At 39.1% G+C, this 19,894-nt stretch overlaps 1 protein-coding gene across 3 annotated transcripts in view; it reads right to left on the bottom strand.

The window, feature by feature from the left end:
• Positions 1-19,894, bottom strand: part of B4GALT6 (beta-1,4-galactosyltransferase 6) — a 62,939-nt gene that overhangs the window by 8,952 nt on the left and 34,093 nt on the right. For 2 of the 3 annotated variants that reach the window (XM_026455163.2, XM_026455164.2), the window contains 2 exons: positions 15,397-15,521; positions 8,679-8,795 (listed from right to left, as the gene is read on the bottom strand). In XM_026455163.2, coding sequence (XP_026310948.1) covers positions 8,679-8,795; positions 15,397-15,521 — 242 coding nt within the window. The remainder of the gene's footprint in view (positions 1-8,678; positions 8,796-15,396; positions 15,522-19,894) is intronic. The other variant, XM_026455165.1, reaches the window with a different exon arrangement.

The following is a 19,894-nucleotide window of genomic DNA, read 5'->3' as shown; positions in this document are numbered from 1 at the left end:
GGATTATTATAGAAGTGAATGAGACACACATTGTAGTCAATATCAGAGCGCTGCCTCAAGAGAGAAAACTTACTAATTTTTAGTCCTAGGCCTTGCACTAACTTGAGGTAATAGAAGTCACTATTTTTTTACAGCCTCTTTTTTCACCAGTGAAATAGAATAAAGAGAAAAGGGAGTTAAATTATGATGTTATGACTAGTACATCAACATCCGCTTTAACAAACTACTTTCCTCTAAGGTTTTAAAAATCGTTTTTATTAAACGTGGACATAACACTCAAAGGCTTATAACAGAAATGAAAAGTTCCATATCTAATCCATCTCCATTCCCCCAAGAGCAATACATTTCAACTCTTCCCGTTTATTCTGGTATTTATCTACATATTTTGAGGAAATTAGAGTCCCGATATTTCTTGCTTCTTTCACTTTAGACACTGTCTCTTGACTTCTTATCATGGTAGTGGAGGAGTTAAACCACCACACCTCTTGCCCCTACCTCTATTCTCCCAATACAGTTTTATCATAATTTTTGGTTAAATCAAGAATTTACATTATTAGGACTATGTAAATATTTAATATTTCTTCAGTGATGACTAAATTGATTCTGTTTTCTTTTGCAAACTGGGAGTAACTATAGTTTTCTATGTAACTACTGTATTATTACTTTGTACAAAAGGCCCAAGAAATATGCCCTACACCTATTAATAACTGATGTAATCATTCAAACACATCAAATCATCTATCAATTCCTTCTCCATCTCTCAAGCCCAACTCTCCTTTGCCCTCTCCAGACCATGTGTGAATATCACCTGGGTCATCTTCACGCCCTAAATCACCCACACCTTTTCCTTGGCTTTCTCAATTTGCTGAGGCACATTCTTCAGGAGCTTCCTAAGTAAAGACCCATGGAAAATACGTTTTTAGCCAATCAATGACTGAAAATGCCATCAGTCTACTCTCACATTTGTCATTTTGACTGGGTAAAAAATTCCAGGAAAAAAAATTTTTCCAGTATTGCTGAGAATGTTCATAGGTTTCTGATTCATACTCATTTGTCATTTTTCCTAGAATTCCCAGCATTCTAAAACTTTTGTAATATCTTCTGTTTTCCATTTGTATTCTAAAATTTTAAAATAATACATTTCAAGGCAGATTTGTATCTTATGCATGTGTGCACGTGGGGCCCCTTTAATCTAAAGATTCCCACCTTCACTTTGGGGAAATTTTCTCATGGTCTGTGGTCATTTGTCTCTCACTCCCCTCAAATTTTTTTCTGCTGTATTTTTTACAGTATCTTGATTAGTGAATGTTATTAACTATCTACTGATATGTAACAAATCATAGCAAAATTTAGTGGCTTAAAAAAGCAATAGTCTCAGCCTGGGCAACATGGTGAAACCCCAACTCTACAAAAAATACAAAAATTAGCCAGGCATGGTGGCACATGCCTGTAGTCCCAGCTACTCAGGAAGCTGAGGTGGGAAAATAGCTTGAGCCCAGGAGGTCGAGGCTGCAGTGAGTCGAGATGGCATCACTGTACTCCAGCCTGGACAACAGAGAGAGACCCTCTCGAATGAATGAATGAATGAATGAATGAATGAATGAATGAATGAATAAAATAATCATTTATCATGCTGATGGCTTCTGGGGAGAGGGAATTCTGGGAGCAGAGTGGAGATGCCTCAACTCTGCTCCATTAAGTCCAGGGCCTCAGCTGGAAGACTGAAGGCTGGGCAGCTGGACACGCTGGAAGGCTTGACTAGGGGCAGAAGGATCCACTTGCAAGGTGACTCACTCGCATGGCTGTGAGATGGTGCTGGCTTCCGGCTCTTCTCCATACGGCTGCTTGGGCATCCATATGACAGGGCAGCAGCCTTCCCCAAGAGCAACTGATCCAAGAGATCAAGGCGGAAGCAGCAACGTTTTTTATGACCTAGTCTCAAAAGCCATGTACTGTCCCTCCCACAGTATGCGGCTCCCCATGCACAGCAGTCCTTATTCGCTGTGGGAAAAGACTACACCGGGTCTGATTACAAGGAGGCAAAGACCCTTGGGGGCCACCTTAGAGGGTGGTTACTTCCATGACATACTGGTACTCTTAGATAGATTCTTTTATTTCCTTAGCTTTGGTTCTATTTGGGGGAGTTATTTTATCTTCCAGCCATTCTATTGAAAGTTTTGTTTTAGTTATTTTCATTTTTTCAATAACTTTCTTATTCTCTGATTATTCTTCATGATATACTATTTCTGTTCCATAGATTATCTTTCCTTCCCTCATTATAGATCCTGATGATGAGTTTTTGTTCTTTTTCAAGATTTCCTCTGCTTCCTCCATTCTCTGTATTTTCTACACTTCCTTTTTGGCTTGCGTCTGTCTCCTCCTGTGGAGGATTTCTTCAGATATCTGGGGATCCTTGACTTGCCCACTCATGTTGGAGAATAAGGCACTCAACAGGTGAGGGTGAAATGGGAAAAGTTCCCTTATGCCCCTCACAGGGTATAAGATGGGGGTGTAGCTCGCTTCTTCAGTACCCTGCTACTCAAACCTCTAGGGCAAAGAGGCAGATGGGCAGGTTGTGGGGCTCTGAGCCCACAGCAGTGTCTAGGGGTGAATGTTTGCAGCTGAAGCCCCGGTGGGCCTGTGTTACACACAGTATGTTCTTTCAGTTTAGCCGTCCATAGGTGGTTTGTGTTTATCAGCTCAGTTACACTCTCTGCCTTATCACAAGGACAGAGGGCTTCCTGTATCCCATATCTTGCCTTGGTGTACTGGAAGAATCAGATCACGTTGGGGCTTGGAGAATGAGTGCAAGGTTTTATTGAGGGGAAGTAGCTCTCAGCAGATGAATGGGGAGCCAGAGGGAGATGGAGCGGGAAGGTGGTTTTTCCCTGGAGTTGGGCTGCTCAGAGGCCGGGCTCTCCTCCAACAGCCCTGGTCAAACTTGGTGTTGTTCCACCAGTTGATGGCCTGCCGGCGTCTGCCGGTGTGGTATGCTCTTCCGCTGGTGTGTTCCTCTCGACATCCACCTGCTTGTGTCTCTTCCTGCCAGGATCTCAGGGGCTTTTATAGGCACAGGATGGGGGCGTGATAGGCCAGGGTGGTCTTGGGAAATGCAACAATTGGGCATGAAAACAGAAATGTTTGTCCTCACCTAGGTCCAGGGGATAGGCCCGGCAGTGAAGCCTTCACCAGGGACCCACCCTTCTCTACCAAGCACTTCCCTGCCCACCTCCCGTATGAAGAGGAATACATATGCAAGTATTATTGCAAACCACTCTTGACTCATATAAGCACAGACACACGCACATCCCTGAACCAAACTGAAACAACAAACAAAAGTAGGCATGGCTCAGGAAGCAGCAATGCCTTTCTTTATTCAGGACAAAAACCCTGGCATCATGTTTGACTTTTCTCCATCACTCAAGCTACATACCCAATTCATCGGCAACTCATACCACTTTAAAACCCAAGGTGGCCGCAACCCAACCACTGCTCACCACCTCCTCCACGACCACAGCTGCCCAAATGGTAACCATCTCCTACTCGGACAACTGTAAAGCTGTCTAATGCTCTCCGTGCGTTAGCCATGTCCCTCTACAGCTTATTCTTAACACAGTAGCCAGAGTCATTTTGTAAACTTAGATTAAGTTGCTCCTCTACTTAAGACTCTCCAGAAGGCAGTGGAGGGTTTTAAGTGGAGGAGAGACTTACATTAGGTCAGTATACATTAATTCAAAATTACCACCTGTCACATATATTTCAATGTGAAATATGAGGTAACAATACCAAAAGTGGTACAAGCTGGCATGGAGAACTGGTCTTCAAGTGTTACCAGACTTTCTTTAGGTTTCTAAAACATCACTTTATCCAGTGTCTTCTGAAGGTTTTACGTAGAGGAGTGACTTAATCTACCTGACACAGGATAATCCAAGCCCTCACCCTGCACTTCCGTATTTGCTTCTCTGATTTCCTCCCCAGAATGTTCCTCAGCTGATGCTCTGGCGACACCAACCTCTTTGCTCACACACACCAAGTATTCTCCTGCCTTCTCCAGAGTGCACAGCCTCTACACGAGCACAGCGTTCTCCTTTACATCATTCCAGGATGCTCTGACCTCACCTCCCCAGAGAGGTCTTCCCCAAGGGCTCTGCATAAAAGAGCACCTCTACCTGCCCTCACCACTCTCTGCCCTGAGTGCCATGGAGACACTGCACAATGATTCACTACTGCCTGCCCTTCTGGGCCAGCAAAAGAAGGGGCCTTGTCTGGTCTGTTCACTGCCATATTCCTTTTGTTGAACGAATGAAACTGGGCTGCAGGGAGCTGATAAAGTGACAGGCTGGCCTTTTCCTTTAGAGACCTTCAAATATCAGATTTGGACTCTTTTTCCGGGAGATAATTTATTTCTCTAGTGAAGACACCACTATGCCCTGCCACAGCTTGAGGGGTGGGGGGATTCACACCTGGCTGTTGGCTTCAAAAGGCCAGAGAGGGAAGGCCTGGGGTCCCTAAGATCAGCATGCAGACTTACTCAATCCCCCTGGTTTTAGGCCCTACCACACAGCTGCGTCAGCACTCTCAGGGGCTTCCTGCTACACTTTTTCCACAGGATCAACTGGAAAAAGTTGCTACAAGACACAACAGAGTAATCACCTGGCAGTACAAGTAAAGATGAGCAACTGGGAATGTGGCTGTTTCGTAGTCAAACTTTTAAACAATCTCCTTACTTTAGCGCAGTGCTTCAGCCTACCTTCAGTGACAGCACTGAGACAGAGGCGTGTCCAGCAAATTGACTCTAGTCTTGTCACATCACCCTCTACAAGCACATGGGTTTGCACATCCTCTGTTCTGCTAGGCGTCGGCACTCCATCTGCTTCCTGACTTAACAGAAATGTGTGAAAATCTCTCACCCACGACTTTCTGTCCTTGAGGTTTAATAACTTTTCAAAAGTTTTTTTCTTTCACTCTCATTTTAGGAGTTTGGAAAGAAGTAGTGAACCCATGTCCATCCTCCATATTTAACTAGAATTCCTGAGCTGCTCTTCAGTTGCTTAGCACTCCCTGGGCACCTGTCTAGCAGAAAAATTACTTTTCTATTTCAAATATGGTGAAGATGTTTCTAGCTCAAAACCTCACTCTATCAAATACACGGTCCTGAATTAATATTGATCAAGCCTGAGACTCAGACTTAAAAAGTTTGAAAATAAAAATGCAGACCTTAGTTGCCTTGCAAAGATTGCTTCATCACATACACCAAATACCCGGTCAACTCTCAGAATAATACGCCTTTAAAAACAGAGACAGGCCACAGTGACTCATGCCTGTAGTCCCAGCACTTTGGGAGGCTGAGGCAGGTGGATTATGAGGTCAGGAGATTGAGACCACCCTGGCAACATGGAGAAAACCTCTCTCCACTAAAAATACAAAAATTAGCTGGGTGTGGTGGCACATGCCTGTAGTCCCAGTTACTTGGGAGGCTGAGGCACGAGAATCACTTGAATCCAGGAGGTAGAGGTTGCAGTGAGCCGAGATCGCGCCACTGCACTCCAGCCTGGCAACAGAGCGAGACTCCGTCTTAAAACAAACAAACAAACAAACCACAGGGACAGCTCTCTCACCTCTCAATACATTATGCAGCATTGAAGTTTACACAAAGGAAACCAGCACTTTCCTAGATCAGTAAAACTGATCTACAAATCTACAACTACAGCTACCATGAAAGCAGATAAAAATTTTCACTTGTTACGTAAAAAAAGTCACATTTCACAGTATAGACTATTACATTAAAAAGTACGTAAGGCACAAAACTTAAGGGATAATTTACACACACAGAAGTATGGTATGTTATATTAAATACCAAGCATTTCCATGGAGAAAAAGCAGAGGTAAAAAGCTAAGAGTGAGAAACTTAAAAAAAAAAAAGGCAGATTTAGAATAAAGGAACTGGAGAAACTATAACCATTTTAGGAATAAAAATTTGAGTATTTTCCAAAAATTAGCCGAACATGATGGTGGGTGCCTGTAATCCCAGCTACTTGGGAGGCTAAGGCAGGAGAATCGCTTGAACCTGGGAGGCAGAGGTTGCAGTGAGCCCAGACGGGGCTATTGCACTCCAGCCTGGGTGACAGAGAGAGACTCCATCTTAAAAACAAAAATATTTTTGAGTATTTTCTACCAAAAGAAAAGATAGAAGTATCTAATAATACAAGCCAGGTAACTTTGTCTATCATTTATACTGTTACTTATTTATTGAAAACTAAGGAAATAAAGCCCAGCGGACTTTTTAGTAGAAACTGACAAGCAGAGTCACTGGAACGCAGAGACCAGAAACAGACCTGCATATATATGACATGTCTATGTTAAGTGATTTTCAACAAAGGTGCTAAAGCAATTCAATGGTAAAAAGTCTTTTCAACAAGTGGTGATGAAACAACTAAATGAAACTTCACTCTTAGCTCATATCATATCTAAAGATTAACTCAATGATTAGCCTAAGTGTAAGAGCTAAAACTATTAAGCTTCTGGAAGAATGAGAAAATCATAGAGAACAATTTCTCAAATATAATACAAAAAGCACAAGCTATAAAAACAAAAATCAATAAATTGGACTTCATCAAAATTTAAAACTTGCTTTCCAAAAAAGTCAAAAAAATAAAAAGGCAAGCCATAGACTATAAGATATTTGCAAAACGTATGTCTTACCAAAGACTTGTATTTAAAATATATAAAGAATTCTTACAACTCAGCAAAACAAAGACAATTCAATTGAAAAATGAGCAAAAGATCTGAACAGACACTTCACCGAAGAAGGCCTATGGGTAGCAAATAAGTGCATGAAAAGATGATCGACATTAGTAATCAGGGAAATAAGATACTACCACGGACCCACTAAAATGGCTACGATTAAAAAGACTGACCATACCAAGTGCTGGCAATGATGTAAAGCAATTGGAAAGGTCAGTATACATTAACAGAAAATTACCATCTATCACATACACTTAAATGTGAAATATGAGGTGACAATACCAAAGTGATACAAGCTGGCATGGAGAACTCTCAGGTGCTATCAGATCTTTTTTAGGTTTTCAAAACACCACACTATACATGTTTAGAAATAATGTAGAAAATTACATTCTTTCTTTTCTTTTTTTTTTTTTTTTTTTAATTTTTTGAGGTGGAGTCTTGCTCTGCCGCCCAGGCTAAAGTGCACTGGTGCAATCTTGGCTCACTGCCACCTCCACCTCCTCAGTTCAAGCAATTTCCTGCCTCAGTCTCCCAAGTAGCTGAGATTACAGGTGCCCGTCATCATGCCTGGCTAATTTTTGTATTTTTAGTAGAGATGAGGTTTCACCATCTTGGCCAGGCTGTTCTTGAACTCCTGACTTTGTGATCCACCTGCCTCGGCCTCCCAAAGTGCTGGGATTATAGGCATAAGCCACCACGCCAGGCCAAATTCTTTCTTTATATATACACTTTATAGCCTTTAAACAAAGACTACAAAAAGTAAGTCAGGGTCATTTCAACTCTATTTGAATTACCTATGTTAAAGAATTATGATGTATTCAGCTTTGACAGCCTCTGTTCAGAAACAAAAGGAATAAGCTTTTTTTGACAATATTTTAAAACTCCATTCTCCACCTGGTTATCTCTTTTAAAGAATCACAGAATCTCAAATTTGGAAGGGATCTTGGGCATCACATCATTTAGTCTTCCATGTAATGTACGCTTTTTTTTTTTTGACCTGTCAGCTCACTGGATGCATATTTACTTACCAACTGTAGAGTTGGGTCTATATCCTACAACAGAAACAGTCAAGGTTCCTCTACCAAGAAAGATGACTTTGAAAATGAAAAACTGAAAACAGGACAGAAAATGTTTAATGTATACTACTTTTTGTTTTTAGGTTTAATAACTGGCTCTCATTTAGGTGTCTCTGATTACCTAACAAAGTTAATCCAATATTGATTTTCAGGGATAGCTAGCAACTACCCCACAGTACAAAGATATCCTCAATCGAGAATAACCTATGCTTTGCTATTGAGTTAAAAAAAGAAAAAAAACTTTCCTTCCTTTTCTGTGGTTAAATTCATGGGTCATAAACTGAAATGTTTTTTCAAATCAAACACTGCGAATATAGCTGAGGTAACTGTAGGGTGCTTCGGTATAATTTAGAAAAGAACTTTGAGTTGCACCAGTTATGAGTCCAGATGTCTGTACATGAGTCTAAATGCTGCCAAGTAGCCTAAATTAGAAAATAAGCAGTTTCTCAGTTAAATGAAACTTTACAGAGGTTTTCAAAAATAAACAAAGATCATAAGCCTAATGAAAACATAAAAAGGAATAATACTACACGTCAGAGACACATTTAATCCTGTAAGGTAAGTATCAGCTGTATAGCTATTTTAAAAACCAGAGATCGACAATCCAATATTTAGAATGTCATTAAAATATAATGAGGCTATCATACTAAAGTGAAACATGATTGCTAATTAACTCATTTGACCAAATTACTATTATAAGAAATATATAGGCCCAATCCAAAATGTAATTTCACCCAAGTATAAAACAAAGAATTTGACTTACCTTATTAATCCTAAACTACTAACATGTTTAATCTAACCAAATCTAAGAGTTTAGATTCTAGCATACTTAGTGACCACTGTGAAAAGTATTCTCACCTGTTCAATGACATAAAAGGCAAATTCCAGCCGCTGCTTCTGGAGCATTGGAATCAAATGTAAGAAAAAGATTGGAAGATGTTCATGGCGATTACGGAACGGAATAAGAACTGCCACCTTTAAAACAAAATAGTCATGTATGTAAATAAATACAGTGGCAAATCCTAGAGGTCAGTATAAAAATTAATCCTTGAAAACTTCTCATGGTTTTAAAGCCACGCCCTTATAAATTTTCTCATCAGAGATACAGCATTAAGCAAACACGGAAAAAGCCCTTGCTGCATGCATCTTATAAAGCTGAGAGGTAGAAGAGGCTCTGAAGGTTTTTCTAAGGATTGTGGTCTTTAACCTGTGAACACCACGAGAAATTGTGGAAGGATTCTGAAAGAGTGATAAATCAGATGTGGTGACTGCAAAGACTATTTTGGTGGCAATACGGAGAGCAGATTGGAGAAGACCAAAAAGTTGGTTAGGCAATTAATACAGCTGTTGAGAAAAGAAGTCATGGTAGCTTAAACTAAGAGGAGGATAAAGGAGAAGAGAAGTACATGGGTTTTCAACACATCTAAGAGGTAAGCTAGCAGGATTTGGTTATCAACTGGGCATGAAAAGTAAGGGAGGGGAATGTATCATAAGAGTAACTTCTTGGTTTTAGAGTAGATCCTAAATAATAACTTTCTGGATTTTGAATTGAATTTAAAAGACATTTCACTTGAATATCTACTATCTTACACATGGTTTCTCTGTCCTAGAGATATTTTCAGAAATATAATAGAAACCAAAATCTTCAAACATGGGGTTCCAGCCATAGCATACAAGAAAACCTCACTCATACATGATATTGCCCCAAAATACACATGAAGTTTGATAATATAATATTTTTCATTTAATCAAAATGCAGAATTAAGTTTTTGATACATTTTTAAAATGTATTTCAGTGGTAGGATAATATTCAATTTAAAATGAGGCTGGCAACAATCCATAACAAGATGATGTAAGCAGCACAGAAATTTGTCCTTTATTAATCAAAGAAATTTGTTCTCATGCAAAAAGAAAAAGAAAAAACACGTACATAGAAATGAAAATAGTTTTAGTATGTTAATCTTTCTTCTAATATGAAATAAAAAACCAAATGTAATTCTCAAACCCAACACACTTAAAAACACCATCTATATAAAATGTTTTAATGTAATACAGGAATAAATTAATAATCATCAATCATCACTAGCTCAAATCCTCCATTTCTTGGATCCAAACTTTGTCATACAATCTATATCTCCTTACAATTTAGATTTTGCCTTTGAAAAACCTAAAGTGTTTTCTAAATTACTTTTCTCAGCAACTGCCTAGCTGAGCTAGCTTTATTATTATTGTGAATTTTCTAATAAAACTGAAATTAAAGCAAGTTTTCCACAGATCATAAATTCCAAATCATTAGCTTTTCAAAAAAAGACAACAGTGAAAGTATATCTAACCAAAATACTTCTGTGTTACTCTATAATCTGGATTTTTAAAATATACAATCTAAACTGGTTGTAACAGAATATCGTGAAAGACCATTAAATCTATGATTTACTAAAATTTTATCTATACCAAATAAAGTTTATTAATAAATGAATAAATGCAAATAATTGAGAATGCATAAGTTGTGCACCTAATCCTTTTAAAATCAGGACCTGATATTAGACATCATCAAATGAAAATAATACTTAACCATGTATTTTACATTACCAGGATCATAGATGGCAGAAATTTTTAAATTATTCAAACATTTTCATTTATAAAGAGAACAAAAAATGATTTAGTAAAATTGAAGATGTCTAAACTACAAACTCCACCATTCATTTTCCCCTAATGCTGATGGGATAGCAAAAAAAAAAAAAAAAAAAAGACACAATGGCTGCTATGAGGCTGACGTTTTCATGATTATATTAATTACGGCATATCCGTCTGGCAAATGGTAGGAACTAAAGAGGTCTGGTGGCCTTGCCAGCTCAACTTTGGGTTCCACTCCCATTTAAAGGTCTCTCTTGGCTCAGGAGCCTGAGGACCACGAGGCTACCCCAGCAACACCCGCCCAACACCCAAGACCTCCTTCCTGCCCCCGCACAATGGCTGCCAACTGTACTGGAACTATATACTGAGGCGGGACTTACTGCTGGGCTTCAGTGCCCATGGCTGGCATAGTCAAGGAATTCCCAAATCAAAACTGCCAACCCAGCTCAGGCGTTTGCTTTTAGGATAAGAAAGTGCTATGAAAAGTAAAAGGAATAAAAGGGGTTAGATGGTGAGTACATATCCCACTACTGACCTTATCTAAAGCATATCCATGTGATAACATGTAGCTTAATAAGTCAAGCCTGCCCTTTTTGATTTGGAAGTTGGCCACGAGTTGGCCACCTATGACATAATGTCAATGAGCTGTAAAAGCAGTTAGTGCCAGTTATAGATATTTGAGGGAAGAAATTATTAAATGGCTACAGAGGCCCGATTAAAGACAGTGCATATTAATTAAAGACAATTAGACTGAGTGATAAGCTGAACATATAAGGATAAATAAAAGGTAAAGTTCTAGCTCCCAATACAATAACTTCTTCAATGAAGTATTTAAATATCAAGGGTTTTTTTTAATCTTATAAGGAAACTGAGACGGTAACGAAAGAAAGAAATTACCAGTGTCTTGGCAAATTCAAATAAGCTAACCTAATGTGCTAACAGCAAATAGATGTCCAAATTTTAATGAGAGGGTTATTAAAGATTGTGAATATGTGATAAATCTAAAGCAAAGCTTTTATTAAAGTAAAGCTAAACAATATCTTAAAAATTCATCTGGCACATCAGTTCTTGTGTTTGTGGAAGAATGTCCTGCATAGTTTACAATTGTTTGTCTAGAAAATATCTCAGTGTTCTGTGATCATTTATTTTAAGGCTTAATAGCCTGTTTCGGGACATTCTTTCTCCTATGTGCCCTAATTTGCTGTTTGAGCCACTCTCTTATTGATACACCTCCAGTGGAGAATGAGAACATCTGGTCATTATCTTCTGATAAAACAACACTTCATCCTCCTGAATCTCTCCTCATCACCTCTTGATCAAGCAAAATTATTCCATTCAGTTTGCTCCTACTTTAAAATCACAAATCTTGCTGAACATATGCACCATTTTTCCCTTATTTTCTCCTATATTCACCATGAGGAGATCATCAAGAAAAATGTGTATCACATCAATTTCTCCCACCAAGTTTCTGTCCTACTTTCAAATTTTCAGCACACCACCAGCTACGGTGTGTCCCTAAATGACATGGCTTTAGGTTTGGTAACCTTAAGGTAAATCTAGCTATCTGCTACTGAGTAATCAGAAGCTGGTAAACCCTCATTCTCCTTCAGTGTTTTTAGTTCCATCTTCCTATTCCTCCCAATTTCCAGTACCCACAGGAGCAATTCTCAAACTGGAAGCACTTGGTCAAACATGCAAGTTCTTGTTCCTTCCCACCAATAGAATCAGTATGTTTGAGGACTGAGTTCAAGAATCTGCATTTTTTTTTTTTCTTTTAGAGATGGGGTTTCATTCCATAGCCCAGGCTGGAGTACAGTGGTGTGATCACAGCTGCACCAAACTCCTGGGCTCAAATGATCCTTCTGCCTCAGTCTCCCAAAGCACTGGGATTACAGGTTTGAACCACCACACCTGGCCAAAAATCAGCCTTTTTACCATATGCCTCAAGTAGTTCTGAAACAGGGAGGCCAAGACCCATCTTTGAGGTACATTGGACTACAAATGAAACTCCAGGCCTCTGGGTAGACAAGAGCATCAAGCAGCTGCCTGGTTCTTTAAGCCTGGAAGTTACAGACCAAAGTTGTTCATCAAGCCCTCCATCTGAAATCTGAATGGAAAGTCAATGTCATAGGTAAATACTTCACTGTTAATGACCTGCAAAGCATCCTCATGTTCTTTAGATATAAACCTGCCCCATAAGGTGTCCAACCTGTGCAGAAATCTTCTACTCAAACCTGCAGCATTCAGGAATATCTAGGAATTGCTGAAATTACTACTGGTTTTTTGTTTGTTTGTTTGTTTTTTGAGATGGAGTCTCACTCTGTTGCCCAGGCTGGAGTGCAGTGGCACGATCTTGGCTCACTGCAACCTCTGCCTCATGGGTTCAAGTAATTCTCCTGCCTCAGCCTCTCAAATAGCTGGGATTACAGGCCTCCACCACCACGCCCAGCTAATTTTTTGTATTTTTAGTAGAGACGGGGTCTTACCAGGTTGGCCAGCTGAAATCACTAGTTTTGAAAGATCTCAGTTCTATTTAATTTGCCATCAACTAACTGCACTGGTATTTTTCTCATTTAAAAAAAGGGGCCTAAATACTAAGAATCAAGTTGATGACAGATGTTTAACATAAATCTAGTCATTTCTTACTTCCCTCTCTCTCCACTGTTCCAATATGAGAATGGAACATTATCAGTAAGCAGGTAGGGATGGGTAGGGGGAGAAACTGTGTAACTAAATATTTAGTGAGATGATAGTTATATAATATTTATGTGAATATAGCTCACTTCTGAATAATCTCCAAAATTCCTTTCATACCTTTAGTTGTGTAATTCTGAACTACAGACTATATTCTGAGAAGGGTTTGCTAAAAGTTGAAATAAGCAGCATTATCATATAGTCCTAAACAAAATAAGTGAATTTATTTTGAGACAGTCTTGCTCTTTCACCCAGGCTAGAGCGCAGTGGTGCAATCACGGCTCACTGCAGCCTCACATCCCAGGTTCAAGCAAATCTCACATCTCAGCCTCCTGAGTAGCTGGGATGTGCCACCACTGTATTTTTAGTAGGGATGAGGTTTCGCCATGTTGGCCAGGCTGGTCTCAAACTCCTGGCCTCAAGTGATCTGCCCACCTCAGCCTCCCAAAGTGCTGGGATTACAGGTATGAACCTTAAGATCCCTGAATTAGTTTCTTTCCAGGAACTCTTTTCAATATTGTTACCTACTGAGTCATATGTAGTTTATAGTCTACTAATATCTCTAAGTAGGAACTACTTGTGTGATATACCAGTCTCCCAGAAAATGAGAAGAAAACAAAAAAATTTAAAATCCATCTGGTATAGATCACTGGAAACGGGACAAGAATACTTCATTTTTCCTATCCCAAACTGTTCTACTAGCATGCTACTAGTAGAGCACACCTGAGGGGTGTGCCATATCGTGTATAAACAACTATCTGAGTATCAACCTCCGTGCTATCCCACAGCCTCGGTGACTTGAGTGTGCTGCTTTTTCTATTAGCATTCAATATATACCCTCAATACCCAAATGTTAAAAATAATTTACGTGCCCAGGCTATTTTTAAAAGATGGAATGTACATAAATTGGGCCGCATTTCATATAGATACAAATGTGAGGAAAATCAAGAAATATGAAGAGATTCATTTGTTAAATGAATCTGATCTGAGAAATAGTGTAAGGTAATTATAAATAAAATGTTTTGCTAAAATTGGTACTGGAATCCATTTAAGCAGCTTCACAACTTGATCAAGGCAATAAGAAAGCTGACCATTTATTGAATCATTTGTAACAAGGCCAAAAAGGCTTTTATTTGCCTTATAGAGTTAATTCAACAAAACTGTGTTTAGTGTTTAACTCACACAAGACAATGTGCTCTGTGTTGGGAATACAGACACAAATAATACACATCTTCAAACACAAAGAGTTCATGGTGGATGAAGTCAGAGGGTCTTTTTCACGAGTTTAACAGCATATGATTTTCCTTCCTACTAGTGGGTTTTTTTTTGTGGGGGGGGGCGGGGAGGTGAACATACAAATATTCTAGAAGTATACTAATGTTTTAAAAGAGAAAACTGAAACTGTCTCCAGATCAAGATTATATCACAGTTCTTTAGGAAATAACATTTGATTTAATCTGTTGTAGTTTTCATTGGAATTACATAAATGTTATTTCTTACTCAAACGTAATAACATTAGATGAATATACACTTATTAACCAATTTCACAGCTTTTGAGAGCAAGTCCGGTTTAAATTATGGCTTTCAATTTTTCAAAAGCAGCAGAGGCAAACCCACCCCCTTACAGTTTTTCAAACAAAACATTGAATAGAATTCTGACATACCAAAAAGACTGAAAGCTTGGGCTGTGCCTTCTGAAGCCAAGAAGAGCCCAAAGTCCAACTTTTCAAGTCTCACAGTGATCTCTGAGCAGCCTCTTTATAATCTTGGATTCTGAGAAACACAGCTTGAAGACCCCAACGCCAGACCAAACTGAAAATCAGGATATTAATATCCTCCGAGTGAGTTCTCACGATTCCAGAAATTGGTGAGGCTAAGCTTGCAGGTGTCAGTAATCGTTAGGGACAGCTGCAGGAGGCAGGGGACTCACAGCCTCTCTTCCAAACAGAACAGAACAACAGAAAAAATCTATTTTCCAAGCCAAACTCAAGTCACGTATTTATTACCAGGAACTCAAAGAGAATGAACCGAGCATCTATTTTGTATCTACACAGGTGCATTTACAGTCTTCACACGTTAACACTTAAACCACATTTGAATTATAAATAGTAAACATTAAAGACAAAAATACTGATGTTTTAAATTTATCAAGACTTAAAGACATCTGTCTCTGTATTTTGAATCAAGCACATTCTTTCCTCAAATGCGTAGTAACAGTCAAATTGCTTATGAAAAGAATTTACCTCACCTTCCATCTGGGTTTGCAGTCTTTTGGCCTCCAATGACCCCCTGGCTCAATATCTAAATCCTTGGAGAAGAGTTGATGAATTTCATCAAAACTGACTTCGCTTACATTGACACTGAGGAATCCTCCTGCAAAGTAAAAATGTGAAGAATTGTTTTAATATTTTTTGCCTCAAAGATCTAGTAGAACAAATAATAATCAGCAGGGTGATGGCATAACTTAGTTGCCAGGAAAATACAGTTTATTCCTATTACCACCACAAAATTATGAATAGCACCCCCTTTCACTTTTAGTTTCAATGATAATATATACGGTCACCCTACTATGTTTGGTAAATCAGCCAAAGAAAATCAAATTCTTTTTAAAAACCTTTTTGCTTTGGGTAACATATCGAATAATTTAATATTCTTTGGAAAATGTTTGCATGTCATTATAACTTAACACTGCAATTTAACAACTATTCAAATATTTTAATACCATTTTTAATTTTAACATTTTCAACATAGGGGACACAATAGCACAGTACTTAATGAAATAAGCAGTCAGATTGACTGGGAACTGATTCCTAGCTTCTGCCTATTGGGAAAATTATTTAACCTCTCTGTGTCTAAGCTTCCACCTCTGTAAAAAGGACAGTAATGCCTGCCTCCCAAGGTGGTTGTATCCATTCCAAGAAATCACCTGTGTGAAGGATCATATGTAGTGTCAGGCATTAGATACAACCAACAAATGTTAGCTACTATTACTGTTACCTGATGACATTTCTTAAGAGAGGGAATTTGCAAACACAATTCAAAGCATTGATTCTGAGCACTTACCATGTATCAGGTCCCTTGGCATACAAAACTGAAAAACGACTTCTGAGATATTCCTGGTCTAATAGACACTCATTCTCCAAATTAACAAATATATGACATTACTGGAGGTGTTCTTACTAGCAGCTTTTCTAATGTATACCATTGAAACAGGAACGAATCTTGAATAGAAAACCACTTGCATTAACCCCAAAACAGAACTAAGAATCAGGAAGTCTCTTTATCTCCCCCATAATTAAAATAGCTGCATGATCACTAACATCCCTTCAAAGCAATGCTATATTCAATGATTTCACTGTTAGAGAGAACAGGATGTAAAAGACTATTGGAGCAAAACTACAGATCTTCTTCTAGCAGTTTTGAAGTCATCTGTTAACTTCCAAATAGGTACAAATTGCTCTGGAGCGCCCTCCAGCCAAATTCTTCTCTCTGACCTCATCTCATAAAATACAAACCAACAAATGTTGAGGTTTCCCATTTCGAGTCTTCTGAGTTTCATGTAGCCACAATTTCACATAAAAAACACTCAGTTCCTCTCCAGAGAGCCTCTTTGCTCCTGCTATTCTATATTTTATGAGTTTTCACAATAGCCTTTCTTCCTGTCCCCACTTCATCCTAACCAGGCAGCACTGTCAGTAGCCTCCACGCAGGCATGCTAGAATATTTTACATCGAAATACCTGCTTCCCAGAATAAGTTAGAAAAAGAATTGCTATCTTCTAATGCCTGCCTGTTCTACTGACAACATAAGCAGTCTTTTATAACGAAACACTCAGCCTTCAGTGTGACAACATACGCAAACGAGCTAATCTTAGAAAGGTCAGATTCATCTAAAAGAAAGAGAAACCTATGAACTTGCAGAGAAAGAGTAAGTAAAATGTAAGATTGATCGGTCAACATAAGTACAGACTATCATGACTCAGCTGACAAAGAATGGAATCTAACACTGTAATCAAATAAAATTTACACAAATAAATCTGATACATTTAATAGTATGCATGATTGCTAAAATGATAGTAATTAGGCTAAATAATAAGCAGTTCATATAAGTAACTGAAGCTGGTATTCTTTCTGCACCGTTAAACCAAATTTTTTGTCTTTTTTCCAGCTTTATTGCTTCAACAGCTGTAATCATCATTATTGTCAGCAGTTTTCTCCAGCATCATTTGCAGTTTAATTTCCATCTCCAACGCATATGTGCTGGCAAGAGACAGGCTTTCTTTCTTTCCCTCAATAGAGAGCGCTTTTTCTGTCCATCACTACCCCCGTGCCTGAGGTATCCGAAGTTCACACTCCTCGGGGTTGTGCGCCGCCCTCCACCCCAACCCCATCCACACCCCTCCGAGTCCATCAGGAGCTTTCCTATGTGCTTGTTGCCTTTTGCTCTGAAATCCTAATAATTTGCTGATGGAAGGCTAAAGATTGACCCGGTGGCATGCTACCCACGATAACAGCAACACCGCTATACCGGGGAGTGTGCGGGGCAGGCCTCCCAGGACAGGTATTGCCACCACTGGGAACAGCAAAAGTACGATCAGAGAGAGAGGAACAACAAACACGCATCATTGTGGGGAGTGGTATTAGGGAGAAGATCCTGTACATAGGAAGGGAAGGGAAGAGGGCATGTTATAAAAAGAGTGGCCGGGAAGAAGCACACTGCAGGTAAACTAATGATGGTGTGCTTTCCAAACCATCCTCAGGAAGGACTTCTCTCCAGGATCCTGTGGTAGGAGGAGGGAGGACTCAGGCTCCCCCAACACAGCCACTTTCATCTCTTTCACGTACTCTTTTGTCCCCTCAAAGAGTGGGACTCAAGAAAGCCTTCCACTGCTTTAAAAACAAAACAAAAGGCTTCAGAAAACCAACTGCTATGAATGAAGCCAGAGAGGGAATGTCCTTGTAAAGAAGGACGCCATCAACTGGGCCAGTCCCCTTTATTTCACTTGCTGAGATTTCAAGAGCAACTGAAGACATCCACTGAACTCCATGGACAGCCAATCTTCACTCTCCTCTGTGGTGAATCTGAGATTTGTTGTTGTTCTTAATCCCAGATGTGATCATATAAATCTGAGATTTTTAACTAGCACAAGTGGTTTCTTTCCCAGTTAGAGATTTAAAGATCAGAAAATAAATACATTGACTGAAATCCATTTACCCAGTAGTGTAATCACAATCAGCAAATGTAAATAACATAATTTACCAAATACTGAATTTCACTATTTTGAAGGTGGCGCTGGGCTTAGAAAGGAAAGACCAGGAGAACTGAGTGTCTGAAGAGTGGAGGGGCTGCCAAGCACCTAGAGGGTCAAGGTGAAGGACAGGGAACTCAAGTCAGCTGGAAGCTACCTTCCAGTCATGTGTGCCAAACTGCTTCTGTCATGTGTGAGGGTAACTTAGTTGCACCATCGGTTATGTAGGACATTTACTATAATTTCCTAATGCTGAGTTTGTAAGACATGCAGCAGTGTTGCCCATCTGGGAAAGCCAGGCGTGCATGGGCCAAAACAACAGGCTTATTGTGCTGTGGATGATAATGTATCACACGACATGATTTAGGATTTTATTTTTCTATTAAAATACAATTCTTAAAATAACAAATATTCAAAACCTATGAATTACCTACATTTATATTTTTCTACCATTTCAAGTAAAATTTAAGGCATATAATCTCCAGAGAGTTGTTTGCTCTATAAATCAATAGTTTTAAATGACTGTTTCATTTTGTTTGGAGCCTATATCTATTTTTTGGTATCTAAAACCTAATTCTGGATATGTTGGTTTTGTCTGTTTTACCCTCAGGGTTTTAAATGTGCACAGCTCAAAGAGCTGATGACAGTGTCAGAGAAAGACCTGAATTTCCCCTAGAAATGTCCCTTAGGGCAAATTCCTCTCCAAAGCTAGAAAAGCATTTTTATGATAAGATGGGACATTCCCTCCCCCAGCCTCTGTGCTGCCTCCTGAGCATAGCTCTGAGACTGAACAGTTATGAGGCACCCAGCCATCGGTCATCTCCTGTCCTTTCTGAAGCCAACACTAGACACTGCCTATTTCAAATGCTTTACTTAAGCTTCTCCACTTCTAAAATTTTACAACTGCTGCTTAACAAATGATTTCTTACTCAAGTTTTCTTGAAGTAACCAAACCTGAGCATTCTAAACATAAGACAGAGCATTAGTCACACATCCCCACTGCCAAGGGCAATGCCTGGACACAGAATGAATGAATGAATGAATGAATGAATGAATGAGTAGGAAGATTCCTGTCTCATCCCTGCTTCCACCTACCTGCATTTCTACTCCCTGGCTCCATCAGGTGCTAAAATATTTCTTTACGACATTTATGCAAAACTGTGCATCCAACAAAGGCCTAATATCCAGAATCTATAAGGAGTTTAAACAAGCAAAAAACAAATAACCCCATTAGAAAATGAGCAAAAGATACAAACTTCTTAAAAGGAAACATTCAAGTACCAACAAACATATGAAAAAATGCTCCAAACCACTAATCATCAGAGAAATGCATATTAAAACCACAATAAGACACCATCAAATACCAATAGGAAAAGCCATTATTGAAAAGTCAAAAAACAACAGATGCTGGCTAGGCTTGGGAAGAAAAGGAGATGCTTATACACTGTTGGTGAGAATGTAAGTTAGTTCAGCCACTGTGGAAAGCAGTTTGGAAATT

This window comes from Piliocolobus tephrosceles, chromosome 18 (assembly GCF_002776525.5).
Source record: "Piliocolobus tephrosceles isolate RC106 chromosome 18, ASM277652v3, whole genome shotgun sequence".
NCBI classification, from domain to species: Eukaryota; Metazoa; Chordata; class Mammalia; order Primates; family Cercopithecidae; genus Piliocolobus; species Piliocolobus tephrosceles.
This window is presented reverse-complemented; position numbering and strand designations above follow the sequence as displayed.